This window comes from Balaenoptera borealis, assembly GCF_965194805.1.
Source record: "Balaenoptera borealis genome assembly, chromosome: 3".
NCBI lineage: Eukaryota > Metazoa > Chordata > Mammalia > Artiodactyla > Balaenopteridae > Balaenoptera > Balaenoptera borealis.
The window spans coordinates 110,898,983-110,922,640 of record NC_138866.1 but is presented as its reverse complement, the minus strand read 5'-3'; the positions used below and the strand labels follow the sequence as shown (position 1 = coordinate 110,922,640).

The 23,658-nt window shown below is 49.9% G+C and overlaps 1 protein-coding gene across 9 annotated transcripts in view; it reads right to left on the bottom strand.

Moving 5' to 3' along the window:
* TLN2 (talin 2) overlaps window positions 1-23,658 on the bottom strand; it is a 446,962-nt gene that overhangs the window by 32,150 nt on the left and 391,154 nt on the right. For all 9 annotated transcript variants that reach the window (XM_082383205.1, XM_082383207.1, XM_082383204.1 and 6 more), the window contains 7 exons: window positions 19,267-19,413; window positions 13,555-13,721; window positions 12,418-12,601; window positions 8,570-8,695; window positions 8,252-8,368; window positions 5,889-6,074; window positions 1,289-1,396 (listed from right to left, as the gene is read on the bottom strand). In XM_082383205.1, coding sequence (XP_082239331.1) covers window positions 1,289-1,396; window positions 5,889-6,074; window positions 8,252-8,368; window positions 8,570-8,695; window positions 12,418-12,601; window positions 13,555-13,721; window positions 19,267-19,413 — 1,035 coding nt within the window. The remainder of the gene's footprint in view (window positions 1-1,288; window positions 1,397-5,888; window positions 6,075-8,251; window positions 8,369-8,569; window positions 8,696-12,417; window positions 12,602-13,554; window positions 13,722-19,266; window positions 19,414-23,658) is intronic.

Genomic DNA, 23,658 nt, shown 5'->3' with positions numbered 1-23,658 from the left:
GCCTTGCTGGCTTCATTCTCCTTACGCTAAATTTCCTGCTATGCATGCTCATGGGCTGAACACTTCACATCCCAACACAGACAAGCTGGCTTGGCTGGGGAGGCTCGTGTCTGCGAACGCTGGCTGGCCAAGATGTTCTCTCCTTGGCCCACGAGCAATACACTGGTTTCTACTCACAAGCGTTCAGGCTTTGGAAGCCCAATGTCAGTAACCCCAGACTGGCCACTCTCACAAAAGATATTCTTTTGCAATGACCATGGTTACCTGGGCGAAGAATAAAAGTAATGTTCCCTTAAAAGACCTGAAATGCTTAACATCAGAAGGTAATTTAAGTTTAAGGAGAAGGCAGTGAAATGCTAGAATGAGCAGAGCTGGGACTTGGTCCCAGGTCTGTCATTAGTAGCTGGGTGACCTCAACCAAGGGGCCAAACTTCTTTGGGTCTTGGATCACTCCCTTGCCCTGCTAGCCTCACGTGGTCGCACAAAAAGAGATAAATGTCAATGCAGAGCAAATGAAAGGCTTAATAATCTTTGAGGTACATGTGTTGTGTACATGAAAGTGCCCTGTTGGATCTTCTTCTTTTAGGTTTAGGAAGGAGCAAGGGCAGTGAAGGGGGTGAGACATCATCAAGTCTCTTCTGGGGTGTCTCTGACTCCTAAACAAGTTCTCTCCCAGAACTCCCCAGTTTTAAACGTGGCTCCCAGGATTAGACAGGGACAGATGTACACCACATTAACCCAGCTCCATGCGGGCACGGCAGGTTCGAAGGTCATCAGACAAACGGAACTGGACACATTCTCAATGTGGTCTAAGCCACTGGTTCGAGGACTGGGGGAAATCACAAGAGGCTAGTAGGTCTCCTGTAGCACTGGTGATGTTTCTAACGTGTCACGGATGCTGGTCTGGCTCTTCTAGGAGCCTGGCCCTTGCAGGATGGACTGGGGTTTTTCCTGACCGGACCTCCTGATCTTTTTTCAGTGGTGGCTCTGTGTGTCCCACCTGCTTCGCCTCTCACTCTGCTTACCCACCGCTCTTCCACGCTAGCCTTGCCTCTTTGGTGCAACGAGACAGCCAGGCTCTTCTGGATTCGAACTGCACCTCCCTCCAGACTACACTTGTATCTTGTGTGCTGGGGCAGTGTGATGAGAGAGGCTTTTCAGCTCAATCCAGTCCCAGCCTCGCAAGTGGAGCCTGCGCGATGCTCTAAGAGGGGTCTTCCCGAGGAAAGATGCTCTGCACCCGGATCAGCTCTTCCCCAGCCCTGGCCTGGCCCATGCCCCTCCTCACCACCAAGACGTGCTCCAGAAGGTCCAGGTAGCCGAGGGTGCACTCCGTCCCGTACCGCAAGGCTCTGGTGCGCACCTCCTCACCGACCTCGGGGTGATAGGATGCTTGCTGGAGAGAGAAAGGAACGTCGACATCTTAAAACAGGAAGAGCCAGCTGGCAAGTGGACCAGGCAGCCAGGTGGGGTCACTTGCCCAGCAGTGCTGTGTAGCCCAAGACCCAGAGGCAGGAGACCTCGATTCTGGAACTCCTCCCGTTTTACCTTCAGTGACCTCTCTGAGAAACCTTCCCTGCCTCCCCGGAGAGAGGAGGGGTTCTCCTCCACATTCTCCTGATACCTCCCACCTGTCTGCACTGCAGGTTCTCTGACAACACTTTGTGTCTTGCTTTTTCTAATGCCCGGAGGCCAGACAAAAGCAAGTGAATCTGGCCCCTCTTTCCTTCCTTTCTCCTCATGCCCCCCCCCATCTTTTATTGAAAGGTAAGAAATTCCACGTGTGCTAAAAAGCCCAGGAAAGATTCATGACTGGGGCTTACAGCAGAGGCGGTACCATCCCGGGATCTGCCTCCCTCTCTCCGGCAGCGTGAAGCATCCTGAAGAGCCCTCTCTGCTCACATGCTTATCACGCCCAGGTCCGCCCTCTGTGACCTGATCACACTGCAGTCACAGTGAGTCTCCCGGCCAGGGCTCACTGGCTCCTGGGAACCTTCAGAGAGTGAGCCCCCCGGCACCCTCAGAGGTGCCATAAATAACTCATCTCGCATTATACGCGTTGAGATAAGCAGACCAGGACATACGGTTAACACAGCATCTGGCCCTTCGTTCTTGTACTTGGGACCTGCCGACTTGAGTCATTCGTGAGCTATCATTTCAGATGGTACGCCCATTCACGGGGCTGCCAGATGAACTACAGAACGTCCAGTTACATTTGAATTTCGAATAAACAATGAAAACTTTTAGCATAAGTATGGGGCAGCCTGTTTTTTATTTGCTGGCAACCCTACCCATTTAGCCTTTCCTCCTTCTACAACCTCACTCTGCAAAGAACTCGAGGGGGCTTACAAGAATACAAAAAATAGAAAACTGCAAATAAATCACAAGTCAGGACAAATACAAATTACACATTACGATAAAAAGGTCAAGGTAGAAGGGGAAGCGTGACCCGCCTCCATGATCCCTCCAGTCGAATCCCTCTCCCCAGGACTGGGGGCTGTTGCGGGCAACACCTGGGAAATTTCCGCTTACCTGACCCCCCAAACCACCCCAAGAGGGGTGGGGATAATTTGAGTGGCCGATATCTGTCAGTTATGAGCCTGGTTGTATTCATCTGAGGACTAACGGGCCAGGCCTTTAACCCCTCCTGTGTTTTAATCAGCCTCGCCCACGTGTCTCCAAGTGTGAGGACAGAGCCCATGTCTGGTTCGACGAGACACCACTGGGGGAAGACAAGGGTTATGATGCTCCTCCAGTAGGTAACGCGCAAGGCCCTCCTTGAGAGCTGTGCGGGGGCTGCTGGTCACGGCTGGTGGCTCTAACCTGGTAGATCCCTTGGGGGAGGGCAATCGAGCAATAAGTAGGAGGTCAAATGGTGTGACATTCTAATTCTACTTCTGGGAGCCTGCCTAAGGATATCATCCAAAGCATAGGAAAAACGGATATACCCAAAGATGTTCACTGCAGTTAAGTTGATGATTTAAAAAAACTGCAGACAATCTAAGCATCTGATAGTGGGGGAAAGAGTATATTCATTACCAGAGTATTTTGTGGTCAATAAAGAGTCAGTTATAATGGCTGCTAGTAACGTAGAAACAGTCATGTAACATTAATTGTAGTCAGAGATATAAAATTGTATCTGAGGGGCTTCCCTGGTGGCGCAGTGGTTGAGAATCTGCCTGCTAATGCAGGGGACACGGGTTCGAGCCCTGGTCTGGGAAGATCCCACATGCCGCGGAGCAACTAGGCTCGTGAGCCACAACTACTGAGCCTGCGCGTCTGGAGCCTGTGCTCTGCAACAAGAGAGGCCACGATAGTGAGAGGCCCGCGCACCGCGATGAAGAGTGGCCCCCGCTTGCCGCAACTAGAGAAAGCCCTCGCACAGAAATGAAGACCCAACATAGCCAAAAAAATAAATTAATTAATTTAAAAAAAAAAGCATTAAAAAAAAAATTGTATCTGACATAGACGTATGGACATGAAAGGAAGACCAGAAAGAAACAGACATGAGAATAACCTTAGGGTGTAAGGAAGTCTGCATCCCCACCGGAGCAGTTAGTGTAATCCTGTCTCTGATGAGTCAGTATGGGACCTACTGCGCCTCCGTTTCTGCCCTGCTCAGCCCCAAAGGTGGTGTTCAAATATGGCCACGTGGCGCTCTGCTTGGCACAGAGGGTTCCTTCTTGACCCACCAGTAGGCATCCCTGGCTTTCTATATGTTCTTATTGCATGCCCTTTCTGGCAAGCTGCCTCGTGCCCTTTCTGGCAAGCTGCCTCGTTTCCTTTCTGGGAAGGGATGGGAATACAGGAGACCAAAGGCAACATAAGTGTCAGTAAGTCCTATCCTAACAGGAGTCTCAGGGCTCAGCAGTGACTCTTGTCATCAAGTCTGGTGTTGGCGTGTGAAGCTCTGGCTGTTATTTTGTCCTGCAAAATCAGGATGGCCTGATCTAGGGTGGGATAACAGTGAGGACCTGAGGCTGGGAAAACGGCACCGGTCCTTTAACCTTTAACCTCCTCCCCTGAAAACGGGAACGTGTGTGAGGGAAGAGACTTGAAAATCACAGCTGCTTTCCATTTCCCCCTTTCATTTCACGTCTGTAACGTGGAGACAAAAGTACCCATCACTCATCAACCACAGCGACCTCGAGCTCTATGGCTGGGAGGCCACGGGCAGCAGAAACAGACTAGCCCGGAACTCAGAAGACACGATTTCAGTTCTGGTTCTGATTGTAAGTACAACAGCTGTGTGACCTTGGTCATGCCACTTCACCTCTCCAAGCCTGTTTCATCATCCATCACATTAGGAGAATTCCTTTACCCTTCCCATCTAGGATCGAACGACAGAACATTCATGCCAGCCCTTCCAAAACTATCAGGTGCCCTGCATATACACCATGGTGGCCTTTAGGCCATATCTGGCTGGTAAATACTGTTCTTTTTTTTTTTTTTTAAGGAGTTTTTTTGTTTGTTTTTGATGCAGACCATTTTTAAAGTCTTTATTGAATTTGTTAAAATATTGCTTCTGTTTTTCATGTTTTGCTTTTTGGCCCCGTGGCATGTGTGATCTTAGCTCCCTGACCAGAGATTGAACCCGCACCCCCAGCACTGGAGGGCCAAGTCTTCGCCACTGGACCGCCAGGGAAGTCCCTGGTAAATACTGTTCTGACGGAGGCCGTAACCCCTTCGGGGAATTATTGCTTCTGCCACGGCAGATCCCACTGAGCGCATCAAAACTGTACTTGTGGCCTCAGGAGAGTCTAAACTCCCCGGCCCAGCGCACTCGGTCCTCAGGACAGTGGCCCGACCCTCTTGCCACCCTCTGCTGCACCGCCCCCCCCGCCTACCCCTGTTCCCCACGCTCTACCCTCCCCCACACCCAGGAGACCAGGAAATGCGGTGCTTTCTCCCACACCCAGCCCTTCAGCCTGGCTGCCTCACGCTGCCTCTGCCCAGGGACCCCAGCCCACCCTACCCTTGCCAAGGAACCCGAGAGGCCATCGTCCGACCCCGCACCAGCTCTCCCCACAACTCACTGCACCACAAAGAAGGGCCCTGTTGCTGAGGACATCGAGCTGCAACAGCTGTTCTTCCCTCTCTGTGGCTCAGCCCCATTTGCCCACCACGGCAGGGGGGCCATCGATCCATCACGGAGCAGAAGTCAGGGTCCCTGGGCCACAGCTGTCCCTAGAAGGGTGGAGGGCTGGGGTGGAGGTGCTCAAAGGGAGGCTCTTACGGCTCTCTGGCTTAACAGATCAAAAATAAAGGGAAGGTCATAACGCTCAGGTCTCCCCAGCTCCTTCCATGAGCACCGGCTTAGGGCAGCGGCCCCCGCCGTCTCCCCAAGGATCAGAAAAGCTGCTCCAAGACGTCTGGCACACAGAGCAAAAAGGCAGATCCCTGACGTTCTGTTTGGTTCCTCTCACTCACTGCCTCACCCAATTATGGCAACACCCCTCCGGGCGCAGAATGGCTGCTGACCTATGGAAGCAGGAAAGGGTGCAGGCTGACGAGGGGTGTGGTTTTCCTTTGAAGGGCCTGGAACAAAATGCCACAGGCCTGCTTTACTACTGCCAGAGCGGCCTCCACTACAGCCCCTGTAAGAAGGTGTCCCGCCTATTTAGGAAGAACTGAGAGGTAAAGTGGGAGGGTCAGTCAGCAGGCCTACTCCATGCCCTCTCAGACACAAAACTGCCCCCGGAGAGTCACCTCCCAGGGGCTGACGGGCACACCTGCCTTCCCGCGTAGCCTATTACACACACAGGTTAAGGTACCGAGCGGCTCCCTTCTACACATGGCCAGCCCCTCCCCCTCTCCAAACTGAACCCAACAGCTCAACCGTGACCGAACACTACCCTACCCACCCCAAACAACGCCAAGGCCTTTACCTTGCAAGCCGTCAACATATCTGACACGGCCTTCCGGCTCAGGTTGGCGGTGGCAATCACGTCCTCCTGTCGACACGAGTTCCCAGCTGCCACGGCTTTGGCTGTTGCCATGGTGATGCCTTTGGTCATCCTGATGGATTCCTCAGGTGATGATGTCTTTTCAGGTACCTCTTTGGACTGGAATACCTGGAAGTTAGAAATCGAAGTGCTGAAAAAATCAAAAAGGGAAGGACAGAAATAACTTATGCCTCCCCTACCGGCTGCGGCTCAGTGTCTGAAAACCCGAGCCAGCCACGGGAAGAAACCGTCAAATGGCAGGAAATTAGAAATCTGAGTACAGTAATATCATTCTTGCTTTCAAGATTCCGGCGTGGATAAGCCTCACACACCTGTACTCGGCATTCATGGGGACAACGTGGGGAGGGAGAACGATCTACAGCATTAACTTGTTTGCCTTCGGAAACTGACACTCAACGTGTATTCGTTACCCCCCTCCACCGGGGCGGGGTAGGGGGGGCATTGTGCGGCTTCCCAGTTCTCCTGGCCCATTCCTGCTCATGCTTCGGTAGTTCCCGGAAACTCCGCAGCCCAGGTGCTGGTTCCAGGGCAGGACTGACCTGGATGCATTGCTCTGGACTCAGCTCTCTCTCTTTAAGAGGGTGTGGGGCTGGGGGAAATGAAGCATTCAGTTTCATCTATTCTTAGCCTTTCTTACAAATATAACTGCCTAATTGTGTGGAGGTGTTCAGGTCGAGTGTGCCGCAGTGACACTGTGAATTATTTAACAACACACACACACACACACCTTTAGAGCTGAAATAAATTAGCCATGGTAAGTGAATATCCCACTTTAAAGTTCCACCCGCCAGTCAAGCCAGCCGTTTCCGCTTCCAGCCCATCTGCCATGGTTCTACCATGAGTGATGGGTACCCTGGCTGTCCCTGTACATGAGGACTCCCGAACCAGGTGGGGCTGCTCTGTCTTCTGCCCTAGGCAGCCTCGTTCCAGCAGGGAAGTCTTCCTGGAAGCAGAAAGGAGGACCCAGCCAGCATCCCTGCCATGTGCCAACCACTGTTAAACATCACTACTCCCCCAAAAATGAACAGCTACTGTCAGGCTGCCCAGGATCACCCCTGAATGCTACAGTGGAATGAACACGGACAGAGCTCTCCACACTAACGTGGGCCTTGGGACACACGCTCCTTTGGAAACCTCCTGTGTCCATGAAAATGCACAGTCTGGGTCAATTCTAAACCACATCGGTATACTTAGGTCGACCATGTGTCTGTAATTTCCCAAGAAAGCTCCAAATTTCAAATCGCTTCCATTGTCACCATTAGGCCCACCCACACCTGTCAGAATGTGTGTCCAGACTTTTGGTAAAAAACCCCCAGCCCGTGCAAGCAGGTTAGCACCAGGCAGCAGCCTTAAGGCCTGTATGTTTTAGTTTCTTCTCCGTGTGAGAACTAAGCACAACACCAACCAAGGCTGGATTCATTAAAAACAGGACAAGAGAACCCAAGCCTCCACCAGCAAAACCCAACAGAATTGCTTGTCTCTACTGCTGCCCTTCAGCGGCTTGCGGCCCTCACAGGTGACCCTCTAAAGACGCCTCCTTCCAAAAGAGAAGCTGAATCTGTGATCAGACCTCCTATTAAACAGAAATCTCAGTTTGAAACTACTCATTTTTAGCATATTTCTATTTCTAGGGATAAGGATGATTCAATCCACAATTGTCTCGGGATCAAAAGAACAGGAGACAATCACAGGTTCACCAGGACACCCTCGCTCTGCAACGGTGGAACAAGGTAAGAGCGAACATGGGGTCAGCGTCTCTGAGGTCAGACACCACACACAGAAGGAAGCCTGACGTTAGAGGGAAGTGTCCCAGGAAAAGGCATCCAGGTTTTCCTAACAGCCAACCTCAGACTCCCAAATCCGTACGTGTGCAGCAGTGTGAGTGTTGCCGGTGGCAACGGGAATCAGGAGGGGCTACGTGGCTGCACAGTGTACACACCATTTAAACTCAAGGCGAGGCCAAGCGGCTACACTGAATTTTCCCTTTACCAGGACTCTTCTGTAGCACTTTCGTTTCACGCTGCAATTTTAGTGGAATTAAATCTGAATGGTCCCAAGCCATACATTAATTCATTTCATTACAATGACAAATTGATCCTAGCCAAACTCCGAGGTCAGTTTCACATGGGGTCTCCATGATACAAACGTACCAGCAGGCAGGCAAGTGGGCCTCCCTAGCTCAGGTGTTCCAGGTAAAACCTCTTTACGCTAGAAGTCTCAGAGAAGCTGCACTGGGGTCAGCTGCTGGATGTGGACCCTGAGGGAGGTGACTGGTTGCTCCTTACCGTGAGCTCCTGCTTCATGTACTCGATGGTGGCCTCAAGCGCCCGTGTGCCCCGGGTGGCCTCGTCCTCCACCGCCTTCACGGTCTTGAGGAGGGAGGTGACATTGGTCACCATCACCTGCACGGGAAGAGATGTCAAGAGAAAACAGGGAGTGCGCTGAGGTCCCATCCCTCCTTTTAGTTCCGGATCTAATGCCACGAGTACCAGCACCTCTAAGTGAGAAAGGAGCTCAGATGCACATCCTCCAATACTCTTGAGTGTGCATCTCTCACCGCAGCACCCCTGGCACGCTTGCCCCTAATTGGGGCTCCACTCTACCTTGGCGGCCCCCTTGAGCTGGTACATGGAGGGGTCATCGGCGGGCTTGCTGGCAGCTCCCTTGGTAGCACCAATGAGATCTGAGAGGGCCTTAGCCACGTCTTTGATGGCATTGATCAACACCACCTGAAAGAGAGCATGGGCCCAGCTGAGCAGGCTGCACCCAGAGCACACAGCCCAAGAGCAGGGCTCTCCATCAGCAGCTCCCAAACCTGCAGCGCAGGAGAATCCCCAGGAACCACCCTTGGAGACTCTGAGGCGAGGCTGGGTGGAAAACCAGATTGCAGACTCGAGGAAGCTCCCTAAGGGAGTCAGATGCTGAGCCAGAAAGCGGGGCCCCGGTAGATTTAGCATATTCAGAAACACCGCCTAGCTGGCGGCTCTGCTGACAAGCTGCCTCTGAAAGGATGAGGGCAGCTAAGCAGACACCCCGAGACGCCATGCCACGCACCTGTGCCCGGAACTGGTCACCAAGACCACTGAGAACAAAATGCAAGCCTTCTGCCCTGGCCTGCAAGGCCTCCGTGGCAGCCCACCTGCGTCCCCAGACTTGGTTCCTGGGATCCTGACTCACTCAGCATGTTACAGGCATGTGGGTCTGTGTTTCTTCCCTATTGGAAATCCTCCCTCGTTCCGACCTCAGGGCCTCTGCTCTTGTTCCCCTCTCTGCCTGGAACCCGGCTTTTCTCATCCTTCAGGTCTCAGCTCAAATGTCATGTCCTCAGAGACCCTTCCTGACCACTCTAGCTATAAGCCCACCCCCAATGAAACTCCCTCAGCTTGCCCTGTTTTATTTATAGCACTTAGCAGTATGTGGAATTACTTTATTATTTTTTCACTTATACACCATCTGTCTTCTTCCTCGACTTGGATGGAAGCTGTAGGAGGGCCGGCCTGGTCTTCTGTCTGTTGTGTTTTGCACTCAGGACAGGACCTAGCGTGTAGTGGGCCCTCAGCAAATACTCACGGAATGAGTGAATATACAGATGTGTACCCATGTGACACTGGATGGAACACAGTATCTTCACTCTTCTAACTCAACAGACACCACGGGCCACTTCTTCTGTGTGTTAGACTTGGAATCTCAAATACCAGGCATATTTAGGAATTACATGATATTGGGTATTACATTTAAGTTTTCTGGGTCCAGCAGCTACAATAACAACTCTTACTTCTAAAACAACAACTTCCCTTCGTTGAGGGCAATGTTCCAGATGCCGAGCCAAGAACAATGCGCATTATCTTATTTAACCCTCATCACTGCCACTTTGAGTGGGAACTACGTTGCTCGTGTCCACACTGGCAGAGGCTGGGAATGGCAAGGTTGGGATTCAGACTCTGGTCAGTGTGATCACAAGGGCCACGGTCTTCACCTCCACACTGTATTATGCTCTATGGCCCTGGCTCCTCATCTACAAATGGGGTGAGCAGTGCCAGTCCTGCCCATTTACCGCACTGCTGGCAGGATGAACTGAATAATGGACGTGAAAACGTCTTAGAAACTCTAGCGTCCCAGAACCTGCAAGCACAGCCACGCCATGACTGCCCAGCCTCCCGACCCTCCCCGTCTCCATCCCGTGGCTTCTCATCCACAGGGTGCACGGGATCTCTGTCAACCTCTGAAACCACAGGGCAGCTCGGGCTGTGACGGGGCTCGTGAGGGGGCGGCTAACGGTGGGGACCACCATGGGGAGGTGCAGTGGGCAGGTGTGCTGCCGACACCTGGCGTACACTGTCCCATCCCGGGTCACCGCACAGCGACCAGCCAGTGGGCACACTTTTCTGAGGGGACATCTCCCACTGGCAGTCTCAAAAGAAGTTGGGCCCTAGGACATCTAGACCATTTGGGAGTTTAAGCCTCTAAGCAATTAGATACGTTTCTCTGTATCCAAAGATTTAAATCCTCCCAGCTGATTCATTCCAAGTTGAGCCGGACTAGGGGAAAGTGTGGGTTCCATCCCCACTGATGCGTTTTCTAGCTTTTCCTTCCTTCCTCCGTGGGGGTAAGAACAATACCCAGGCAGAGACTTCTGTGAGTGCTTCGCATTCTGGAGGCAGCCAATCTGAGCTCTGATGTTATCAAAGAGAAAGCCAGCAGAAGGAGTAAAAAGCCAACAGATGGAATGTTTCCTTTATGGAGCTCCGCTCCAGCAGAAGACATCAGGAAGGGAAGGGTCACAGCCGTGTGGGAGCAAAGCTGGTGGCCCTGTGCTCACCAGAACAGTAGCTGTTGTCAACCCTGGCGCTGGATGGTAGGAGGTTCTCTCTTCAGTGTTGTCCAAATGGGCCGAATAGGCTCGTTTACTGAGTATGGTTTAAGCAGTGAAAACTGAAGTGTTTACCACACTGGGGTTGAAATAGCAGAGGGGTTTTTAAGTTTTGCACTCGGAAGTGAGGAGAATCCATCAATGACGGCCACGGTTGGCTGTTAGTTCAGCAAGAGCTGAACTGCTTTGCTGGGTATCTACGATGTGTGGGAGCAGTGCTTGGTGTGTAGGTTTCAAAGATCAATAAACCATGATTCCTGTCCTTGAGGAGCTGATGGTCTAGGCTGGGGAACCAAGGACCAGGTAGGCAATGGCAGTGAAGTGGCTAAATCCAAAGCAGAGCGTCACAGAGCGTGGAGCCCTTCCCTGCCCCTCAGCTCCTCTCTCCCCCCCCCTTCAGAGCCAAACTTTTCAAGTGGGGCGTCTATACACACTAGCTTCCTTCCTTCACCCGCATCTGGCCACTGCTCACTTACAGCTCTGGCTGGGTGGCCACTGCCCTCCACGGCCCTGGGCCTGGCTCTCAGACCTTTGTCTTTCTTGCTGCCTTGGCTGCATCTCTGGTGGGTTGCAGCACTCCTTCCTCTTAATATCAGGCCCCTGGCCTTCCTCCTACCAGCAGCTGCTGCTTCTCAGTCTCCTTAGGTATCTCTTTCTCCTGAAGATGGTCCTCAATAGTGGATTCCTCAGCTCCGCCTTGATCCCGTCTCCTCTTCCTTCCGCAGACGGTGGTTGCAGTCACTGTCTGTCGGCCAATAACCCCTACATCCACATCCCCCAAACTGAGCAGGCTCAAGCCTACACACTTGTGCTACCTGAGTGTCTCTCTGGAACATCCAATGCCACACGCTGCAAACCAAACTCACCTGCATCTCCGCCTGGGGCAGCCCTCCCTCCGGGGAGCCCCAGCTGGGCACATGGAGCCACCGTCCATTCACTGATCTAGCCTGAAACGCGCAGTCATCCCAGCCTCCCGCCTCTCCCTCATCTCCAACGCTCACTGAGTCCAATCGTTTACCAAGCCCGGCTGAGTCCTCTTTCTTTTTTTTTTTTTAAATTTATTTATTTATTTTATTTTATTTTTGGCTGTGTTGGGTCTTCGTTTCTGTGCGAGGGCTTTCTCTAGTTGTGGCAAGCGGGGGCCACTCTTCATCGCGATGCGCGGGCCTCTCACTATCGCGGCCTCTCTTGTTGCGGAGCACAGGCTCCAGACACGCAAGCTCAGTAGTTGTGGCTCACGGGCCCAGTTGCTCCGCGGCATGTGGGATCCTCCCAGACCAGGGCTCGAACCCGTGTCCCCTGCATCGGCAGGCAGATTCTCAACCACTGCGCCACCAGGGAAGCCCCCCGGCTGAGTCTTCTTTACAGACTCCTCTCAAATCTTCTGGCTTATCTCCATAGCCACGGCCACACCACAGTCCATGCCACTATCCTGCCTACGTAACTGCTTCCTACCAGTCCCCAAAGCACAGACGCACCCGTGCACACGTTGTCCACTCCCAAAGGTCCTATTTTGCCTTTGCTTTCTTCTGAGGCCTTGCGCACAGTGTCTGTGGGACCACGAGGCCCGCCCGTACCTACCTGGGTCTCGGGGTCGTCAGAGCCCAGGCTGGCGGCCCCCAGCTTGACCACCTCGGCGAGCTGGGTGATGGTGGCCGCCGAGGACTGGGCTGCCTGGGCCAGCTTGTCTGGAGTGGATGCAGCCCCGGAAACCAGCAATTTCGTGTCTTCCACCAAGGCCTTGGCTGTCTTCAGAATGTTCTCCCTGAGAAAGGCGGGAGAGCACGGGGAGGAGGAGAGACAAAGGGCAGAGCTTGGTCACTGGTAGTTAGGAGGAAAAGAAACCCTTTTAGGGGCTTTTGTTAAAGGGCATTGAAGAAGAGAGGTGATGCGTTTCTCCCCCCTTAATAGGAGGCTCGCATCTTCCATGTAAGAGAATTAGGAGAGAGGAGAGGAAAGTCAGCCCAGAATTCACATAGTCGATTAATGGTAAAGCTTCAATTAAAGATTCAGGCTCATCAGTTTGGCCCCCTTCCCCCCACCCTGTAGCTTCTTCCCTGGGGTTCCTACTAGCCCTGAAAATATGTCATAGTTACAGGGACGTGTGAGGACACATGGGTCAGGGGACCTTGCCCTGGACATCACAGCCCCAGGGGCTGGGTTCTGGAAGGGGTGACAGGGCACTGGGAATCTCCTCCCCTGCCCAGTCCTGGGGCTGAAGAGAGAGGAAGAAAGGTGCTGGACATGTGGTGAGGACATGTGGGGTCTCCAGCAGCAAACGGAGACCCTGGTACCAGTCTCTGAAGCAGAGTCTCAAGAGTCTAAAGAGCCCGGGAGAGACAGCAGGCTCGGAGCTTCACTGTTCACTTAGGTAAGAGCTACATGCCTGCCTGGGCCACTACCAGTCCTACGAGGGATGGTGAAAAAATCAGAGGCACAGCTTTTTAGCTTAGAAAGCAAAAAGATCAAAAAGCTATCCTCTGCTGGAGCAGACTGGATTTAGGCTGTGAGAGGCAAAGCTGGAACACAACTCTGTTTGCAGTTGAGAAAAGGCACTTATTTTGATTACGTGGGTCACTTCCCCCACTTGAGCGTCCTGTTGAAATCAAAATGGATATAACCACATTTCTGGCTCTTGGGCAGCATCTCCAAAGTCCATCAGGCCATACTGAACCTCTCCCCATCCAGGAGCCCACAGGACAGCCTTCACTCCCATACCTGTGGTCTGCGAAGGTCTCGTTGTTCTCTGCGTTCAGGGTCCCTGCAGTCGCAAACATGATGGTGGTGTCCAGGTCGGCGATGATCCCAGACACAGCAGTGGCAGCTGTGATACATGCCTGGGTCCCCTTGTTCCCAGCTTGGAGAGCTGACAGCACCAAAGACACCTATAGGCAGAGAGGAAATGTCAGGGGGTGTGGAAGATGGAGAAAATATAACCCATAGGTTTTCAGACTACAAAAAAAAGGAAACACTGCAAAGAATGCTCAAAAGATAGAAGAGGAGGAAACTCTTCCAAACTCATTTTATGAGGTCAAAATTACTCTGATACCAAAACCAGGCAAGGATGCCACAAGAAAATAAAATTACAGGACAATATCCCTGATGAACACAGAGGCAAAAATCTTCAACAAAGTATCAGCAAACCGAACTCAACAATACAGTAAAAGTATCACACACCATGATCAAGTGGGATTTATTCCAGGGATGCAGGGATGGTTCAACATCTGCATATCAGTCAATGTGATACACCACATTTACAAAATGAAGGGTAAAAATCATATAGTCATCTTAATAAATGCAGAAAAAGCATTTGACAAAATTCAACACCTGTTTATGATAAGAACTCTCAATAGAGTGGGTATAGAGAGAACATACCTCAATATAATAAAGTCCACATACAACAAGCCAAAAGCTAACATCATATTCAAAGGTGAAAAGCTAAAAGCTTTAGACAAGAAATAAAAGTCATCCAAACTGGAAAGAAGTAAAACTGTCACAATTTGCAGATGACATGATATTATATGTAGAAAACCCTGATGACTCCATAAAAAAAAAAATTTAGAATAAATGAATTCAGCAAACTTGCAGGATACAAAATCAATAAACAAAAATCTATTGTGTGTCTATACACTAACAACAAACATCAGAAAGAGAAATTAAGAAAACAATCCCATTTACAATTGCATCAAAAAGAACAGAATACCTAGGAATAAATTTAACCAAGGAGGTGAAAGACCTGTATATTGAAAACTACAAGACATCAAAGAAAGAAACTGAAGAAGGCACAAATAAATGAAAACATATTCTGTGCTCATGGATTAGAAGAATATTGTTAAAATAGTAGTTTGGTAGTATAAAACACTACCAAAACCAGTATGCAATTCAATGCAATTCTTATCAAAATTAAAATGGGGGCTTCCCTGGTGGCGCAGTGGTTAAGAATCCACCTGCCAATGCAGGGGACATGGGTTCAAGCCATGGTCCGGGAAGATCTCACATGCCATGGAGCAACTAAGCCTGTGCACCACAACTACTGAGCCTGTGCTCTAGAGCCCACGAGCCACAACTACTGAGTCCACGTGCCATGACTACTGAAGCCCGCACATCTAGAGCCCGTGCTCCACAACAAGAGAAGCCACCACAACGAGAAGCCTGAGCACCGCAACGAAGAGTAGCCCCTGCTCACTGCAACTAAAGAAAGCCTGTGCGCAGCAACGAAGACCCAACGCAGCCCAAAAAAAAAAAAAAAAAAAAAATTAAAATGGCATTTTTCATAGAAAATGAACAAACAATCCTAAAATTTGTATGGAACCATAAAAGATCCCAAATAGCCAAAGCAATTTTGAGAAAGAAGAACAAAACTGGAGGCATAATGCTTTCTGATTTCAAACTATATCGCAAAGCAACAGTAATTAAAACAGTATGGTAATGGCATAAAAAAAGACACGTAGATTAATGGAATAGATAGTCCAGAAATAAACCCATTCATATATGATCAATTAATTGATGACAAAGGAGCCAAGAATATACAATGGGGAAAGACCAGTCTGTTCAATAAATGGTGTTGAGAAAACTGGACAGCCACATGCAAAAGAATCAAACTGGACCATTATCGTACACTATACCAAAAAATTAACTCAAAATGGATTAAATATAAGACCTGAATGTAAGACCTGAAACCCCTAGAAGAAAATATAGCTGGTCACTTCCTTGACATAGGTCTTGGGTCTTGGCAATGAATCTGACACCAAAAGCACAGGAAACAAAAGCAAAAATAAACAAGTGGGACTATATCAAACTAAAAAGTTTCTGCACAGGAAAGGAAACCACCAACAAAATGAAAAGGCAATCTACTGAATGGGAGAAAATATTGATATTTGCAAATCATATATCTGGTAAACATATAAAGAACTCATACAACTCAATAGCAAAAAAGAAAAATCTGATTTTAAAAATGGGAAGAATACCTCAATGGATATTTTTCCGAAAAAGATACACAGACGGCCAACAGGCACATGTAAATATGCTCCACGTAATTGGGAGGGAAATGCAAATCAAAACCACAATGAGATATCACCTTACATCTGTCAGAATGTTAATTATCAAAATGAAGTAAAAAGTGTTGGCAAAGATGTAGAGGAAAGTGAACCCTTACGCACCTTTGGTGGGAATAAAAATTGGTGCAGCCCTATATGAAAAACAGTATGGAGGTTCCTCAAAACATTAAACATAGAACTACCATGTGATCCCACAATTTTACTTTTGGGTATTTATTCAAAGAAAATGAAAACACTAACTCAAAAAGATATATGTGCCCCCATGTTCACTGTAGCACTATTTATAAGAGCCAAGACAAGGAAAAAACCCAAGTGTCCATCGATGGATGAATGGATAAAAAAAATGTGGTACATATACACAATGGAATATTATTCAGCCATAAATAAGAATGAAATCTTGCCATTTTTGACAACATGAATGGACATCAAAGGCATTATGCTAACTGAAATAAGTCAGAGAAAGACAAATGCTGCATGACCTCTCTTTTATGTGGAATCTTAAAACAAAAACAAACACCAAGCTCGTAGATAGAGAGAACAGACTGGTGCTTGCCAGAGGCGGGGGATGAGGGGTAGGAGAAATGGGTGAACTGTTTTCGTTTTAGTCTAAATAAATTGAATAAAAATGAAAACAAAGCAAAAAAACAATCAAACTCATAGAAAAAGAGGTCAGATTTGTGGTTATGGCAGGGGGTTGGGTAGGGTGGGGTGGTGGTGAGATTGAAGGAAGGTGGTCAAAAGGCACGAACTTCCAGTTTTAAGAAAGCCCTAGGGATGCAACGCACAACATGATGACTATAGTTAACACTGCTTTGTGATCTTTATGAAAGTTGTTAAAATCCTAAGAGTTCTTATCACAATGAAAAAGTATATAGACATGTATACTTTTTGTATTGATATGAGATGAGGGATGTTAACTTACGGTAATCATTTCATGACATACATAAGAAAGCATGATGCGGTGCAACCTAACTTAAACAGTGCTATATGTCAATTATACTTCAATAAAACTGGAAAAAAAAAAAAAAAGGTAAAACAAAACAGAACAGTGAATTTTCTCTCCGGGAGTCAATGCGGCTCAGGGGTTACCAGCACAGTTTGGAGTCAACAGCCTGCCTGAATCAGAGCACTGCCATTTGCTGGCTACACGACTTGGGCAGGCTGTTTCACCTCCCCAAGTCTCAGTTTCCTCATCTGGAAAAGGGGGCTATGACTTCTTGCCAATCAGGGTTGATGGGAGGAGGAAGTGGTGGAAAAATGCATGTAAATTACTAGGCAGGTAATAGGGGTTTACTAGAGGGTAGATGCTACTCTACTTGATGCTTCTGAAATCACAAAGAGGGATAAGGATCGGGCTCCCGTAAAAAGTGTGGCTGTTTCTGTCCCCTCTGATCAGGTTTTCTGTAGAACAGCCCTCTGCTAACACTTGTCACTCCTTCCCTCGGCTGCCTCTTGTCTAGAAGTTCTTCATAGTGGACCCCAGAGAGGACCCCCTCATGTAAACTCTCCACCCACCACTCCCTCGCACCATCACCTGCCACCAGCAGGTTGGCTAAGGTGTTCACTCCAGTGCCTTCCACGCCAGAAACCCTCTGCTCGCACCTGTCACCCCTCCAGTGCACCCTCATGTCCCTAAAGACACCTTCCTACAAGGCAAGCTGGACCCACCACACCCCTGGGGACAGCTCTCCCCCTGTTGTGGAGAGGAGCTGAGCTCCCTTCACAACTGGATCCCATCTCCCAGGCCTCCCCCCACGTTCCTGCCACACAAGCCCCCTCCTTCCTTCCTCACCCACCCCCTCTCTTGCCCTTTTGGGTCTGCCCTCCTGGCTGGACACAATCACACAGACACACCTAGACAGGTAAGAAAGACGGCAGGTGGAGGTGGGAGGGCAGGAGATGGGCAGGGCAGAGGGATGTAGCAGGAAACTGCCCAAAAGGCTAGATGCTCTGCCTGAGCCGACCCCCTGCCTCTGACCCTTCTCCTGGTGTCCTGGGTCAGGGATCCTCTGCTGGAGGAGCAGTAAGACGGAGGCCAGCTCAGGAAGACCAGGCTGCTTGGCCACGCTCACCAGCACCACGCAGCTTGGACCCCCTCCTTCCCTCCCTCGTGCTCCTGTTCCAAGGTTTCCTACGGGGGAACTTGGCACGAGTAACTTCAACAACAAGGAAGGGCTTTCAATGGAGGGAGAGCGCCTTCCTCGAGCTGAGAGATTTATTTCCTCATCCTGGGGAGGCCAGGGAGGCCTGGACAGTCCTGTGGGCTGCGGGAGACTGATGTCCGGCTGTGGCAAGGGGCCTCGTACAGAGCAGCCTCTGTCCAGGCAGTTTCCAGGGGAGGGTCCCCCCTCCCACCCCTCAAGTCCTGCTGCCAAGCTTCTCAACGGTGCAGAGCTCTCTGTCCTGCGACCCAAGTGAAGGAGAGGGAAACACCAGCAAAGCACGGATGCTGCCGCCGGCACCTCAAGCGGCCTGCACAGCAGCTGCCCTGAAAAATGACTCTGAGAGATAAGCCAAGCAAAACCATCAGCAAACTGTGGGAGAGTCAAGGAACTACTGGGAACGAAGGGATGTTCAGAACGGGGCGCTGTGAACCATGGAAAACTTCCAGGGAGAAGGGAGTGTTGGAGGACAGAGAGACAGGGAACAGCGCCTAGAATTTACTAAGCGTTGAACAGTGTGCCGGGCACTGTGCCAGGCTCTTTGACCCGTATCGCTGCATGTAATCTGCACACCCCGTAGGCCAGGTATTCTCTTTCTTCATCCTCCCTTTACTGATGGGGAAGTTGAGGCTTGGCAGGGTGAAGTAGCTTAGCTGAGACCCTGGAGTCCCATGCACTACGCTATGTGATTCTCTCTACAAACAGCTGCCGACAGTCAGAAAACTTCCTGCCAGCTCCTGCTCTCCCGTCACGGTGCCATGTGACTTCGCGGGGGCCAACCCTCCTCACTGCACTGTCTCATCTGGAAATAAAGAGGTCACAAAAGAGGAGCTGTGGGTCCTTCTTGCTCACCCCCAGCACCTGGGAGCCTCTCTGAGAAGGGAGCCTGGCGGCAAAAGTGTGCAAAGGGGCTGCAGGGAGCGGCTCCTGGCACTGACTGTGACTTGGGACACCACCTGGCCAGTCTGTCCACAGGAGAGACTTCCAAGTTGACCGCCAGGGCCCTGACCTCTGTGGGACTGTCCCTCTCACGCTCTCAGTTTCTCAGGACCACAGATCACCCCCAGCTGCCTGATGTGCCCCGGCCCTGGGGAGACCCTGGGTGGGAGGCAAGACGATCAGACCTAACCCAGCTGGCTGGTTTTTGGCTTAGTTTCCTGGTCTGTCCCTGGTCTCGGCGGGTCCCGCCTGCCCTGAGGGCTGCTCCTTACCTTCTCCGTGACCGCGCGGGCACACTCGATCAGCTCCCTTTTGGTGTAGCTGTCCGTGGGGCACACCTGGAGGGCCCCCGCCTTCTGCACCAGGAAGATGCAGCCGTGGCCCAGGTCCTGCACCCGAGTGCGAATCTGGAAGCCAATCTGTGGAGGCAAGTCCGGGGTGGGGAGGGGGAAGCATGATGGCCCTGCCATCGAGGTCTTCCCTACGTGGAAAATTTCTCTTACATCCTAGGGGAGCCTGGCTGGGAAAATTCCACTGCTATTAGGAGTCTGTGTTTGGTGAACTATGGAATTTGGTTGATTTTGCTTCCTGTTTTAGAGACTGTAAAATACCCGCAGCCCCTAGTAAGCAAGCTTAATAATATTTGTTACCTTTTCTGGTGCATTTCTTTACCTATATCCTGAGCCACTAGGTAAGTGTTAATTAGATGAATTCTGTGGGATTATTCATTCAACCAGTGTTTATTGAGCCCCTACCGTGTGTCAGGGCCTCTTTGAGGCAGGTAATGTATTTAATTTCATTGATTTCTCACAAAAGCCCTAGAGGGTAATTAGAAGTTCAGAATATATAGCTTTAGTATAAAGCATATTTTAAAGTGTTCAGATTCTTGCAAAATTGCCAGGTTTACCAACCAGAACGCCCCCTTCCTCAGCTGTCCCATAGAGCGAGAGTAACCATGCTGGGCCCAGGTTCCCTTTCTAGCAAGCCAGGTTGAGGTTTCCTTAAAAAATTACATGTTTAGAGCTGCCGGCTTAGCAGGCGTGCATTCTTTTAATGACCCCTGGGTTGTGTGATTATAAAAGGTACTTTGCCTGAAAGAAGCCAAATAAGTTCCACTATGGATAAGGTGCCAGCTGTCTCTGTGGTGTAGTCAATTCCACCTCCACTGCCCAAAGCTTGCATTCTTCTGGCTTTGTTTCACATCAGTTTTCATGTTTGTCTGATCAATACAGCCCAAGTAAGCAACTAAACACGGAACAAAACACCTCTAAGCTAAGCGTTATTTTCAAGAATCCACAGTAGCCAGAGGCTGTGTGCTGATCCTTCCAGCGTTTCTCAAGAAGACTTACTAAAAGAACCTGGGAATTCACACACCTGGGAATTTGGGCCACCTGGACGCTATATTCTAACCTCATCCCAAGAGTCAGAGTTTAAGGGAAGGCAATTCCAGGAGTGAGAGGGCTGCAAATGCTCACTCTATTATTGAAACACACACTGCTTTCAGGGAAAAAGGTTATTCCCTTAACCCTTTAAGGCCCGAAGGATGTTTAAGTCCATTTGGTAAAACATTCTCCTGACCCAGGAAGCTGAGCTTCTGCTCTTTGGGGTGTCTTCTATTCATACATGAGCAGGTACTACAAAAGCTTTGCAATCAGGCAGGGCTTCTTGCTGACCATCTCCACATGGAATACGACACGGGCTTCATGCCAGGATCATGCAACCCCACAGCGCTGAAAACAGATCTGGACTAGCGCAGCATCAAGACCGCCACTGAGAACTAGAGAGGCTTGAATTCAGCCCACGCGGTGGCAAGGCCATTTAAGTATATCTCTTTGCTGGGCATGTTTACTGATTTAAACACAAGGTCAAGCTGAAGCAGGGGGATGCCCCAGTGAAGTTTTAAACTCAACCAGGCTCTCAAGGCTTTTCAGACCCATACAGTGTAACCCTAAGTACTCAAGGGTCAGAGCTAACCCAAAGGCAAGAGCTCTGCTGTCAAGGATGAGCACAGGTCTCTAAAGGATAAGATGCCAATGGGGAAGTCAAGTAAGGGGGAAATGGAGGAAGAAACATTCACAGACTTTCAAATAAAAGAGACCTTATGAGTTCAGCCTCCCCATTTTACAGACGAAGAGACTGAGGCCCAGAGAAGTGATGTGATTAGCCCAAGATCACACAGCCAGTCCCTGGCAAAGCCAGAGGAGAATTCAAATCTTTCATCCCAAGCATGGTGCTCTATCCATTAGATCAGTGTTTTTCTTTTCTTTTTGAATTTTATTTATTTTTTTACACAGCAGGTTCTTATTAGTTATCTATTTGATACATACTAGTGTATATATGTCAATCCCAATCAGATCAGTGTTTTTCTGATTTGATTTTTTTCCACTTAGCAGCAGAACCCTTTCCCACCCCCCAATAAAATCGCTCATGGAACCTCAACATATAAAATGGAAGTAATTTGTTATTATTACTATACTCTTCCTTTATGAGTTAAAATGTATATCCTTGACCCCAAAAGTCAACAATGAGGCTCGGTGATCCGAAGACAGGGTTATGAAGGCCAGTTACAGCCTCGGCCACCAGCTCATTTCTGCATTTTGCCTTGGCAGCACAGGGTGGAGAATCGTGTTCCCTGCATAAAGCAAAAGGGAAGAGTGTTCTCACGGTTCCGCGACCACAGGAGGCAGGGCAGACGCTCCACCAGCCTGAGGCCTGCACAGAGCCACCCACCGGCCCAGGGTAAGGTACGGGTGGCCCCCAGTGGGTTACCACTTTGGCCTAGAATACGTTCAAGAGCCCATGCTGCTTTTCCTAACAGTTTTTATATAAATAATTACATTATGTTTAAAAAGGGAAACTTGAGTCGAACAGACGCAGAACTTCCAGAGCACCTCGCTGGGTTGGGGGTATGAAACCACCGTGCCAGAAAAGAACGAACCTGTGCCAGGTTCTGGAAGAGCCTTCTCCGTGCACCCCTCCTGCTCCCTGCACGGAGCTGAGCCTGAGCTTTCTCTTTGCAGAACAGGGCACTAGGACAACCACAGGCCACCTAAATTGCTCCCCAATCACCCCGGGGGTGGGAGGGAGAAGGCACCCACTCCTGAGCTGTCGTAAACCTGAAACCTATGGACAGATGTGATAAACAGTGGGAAGACAACCCCACCACACTCTCATTCTCCCTCAGCCCCCTCAAAAGGCTACGCTATAAAAACACAGCCCAACATCCTGACCCTCAGCCTCCTTCTTGGAGATGACATCATGCATGTAGCAAGGGATCCTGTAAATGCAGCCGTGGAGCTGGCACGGTGGTCATCAGGGATGAAATTCCAGTTAGGAAGCCCGAGGAAGACCAGCACCAGAAAGCAAAGGGATGAAAGCAAACAAATGCAACCGTTGCAAAAGCTTTGGAGTCCTTAGTCAACCCAGGGCTTGGTCCTGGAGTCTCAGTCTGTGCCAGGTCACACAATTACCTTTTACATGCCGGGAGAACCCCCTGAGGTTTGGCTACACAGACCTCTGACAGATGTGGCTGCATGATCCTATATGGACGCATGCAGGAGAGATACGGTATTATGAAGGACTATTTTTGAAATAGGCTTCACTTGCTTATTTTCACAGGCTCAGAGGGCTGAATGTAACAGGAAGGGATCGCAGGATGCCAGCCCCACCCCTGCTCTCAACCCATCACCCACCTGGGCAGCAGAAAGGACCACAGGCCTTGCTTCTAGCTCTGCCCTCTCCTGGCCACCAGACTCTGGGTGAGCACACTAGCCTCATGGGGACTTGGTTTCCTCACCTGCGACACAGAACCTGCCCTGCCCACTTCCCAGGGCTGCGGATGACCAAATGGAAGGTACACATGCAGAGTCTCAGCAAGTAGAAAGTGACACATGAATGCTCACTATTGTGAAAAGCAGCAGCTTGGCGCAGGGCAAAGAGCAAGGATTGTGATGCCTGACAAACCTGGGTTCGAATCCTGACTTTTCTACATATCGACCTGTTACCTTTTTATTTACTTGAAACGTTCACTTATTCCAAAAAGTTATTTAAAAGGGGGCTTCAACACTAACTGTTGCAGCTGTGTGGTCCTGGGCAATTTCACAGAGCTCCCTGAGTCTCCTTGGTTTGCTTCTCTGTGAAATGGGGAAGGATGGATGATTCTCGCCTCACACACTTGCAGTTGTGGGGCATATGGGCCAGCGCCCAGCATAGTATCTGCGCCGTATCGACTGGATGAACAGCTCGTGTATTCCTACCCTTCTCCACGGGCACACGGGTTAGCTAGGGCACTTAAGTGAAGGACCCCAGAATCAACATACTCTACGTTACTGCAATTTCATAGAACATTTTGTACTGCTGGAGGAACATCCTAGAAGGGAATGTATTTTTAAGGCTGTTTCAGATAAGGGCTTTAAAAATGCTAAGCTTCTCAAAGCAACACTAAACTTCTCAGCAAACATGACCAGCCCCCAACCCCCCACCCCCTGAATGATCCAACTTCCCACCAGTATTTATTATAAAGGAATGTTGCTCCAAGACATAAAACTTGAGTTTGAAATTGGCAACTTGAGTAAAGCAATACTTGAACCTCAAGAAAAACCCTCAATTCCCCCTTCCTGCCCAAATAAAAGTAAAATGGAGAAGATTGTCTCCTGGTTTTGTGC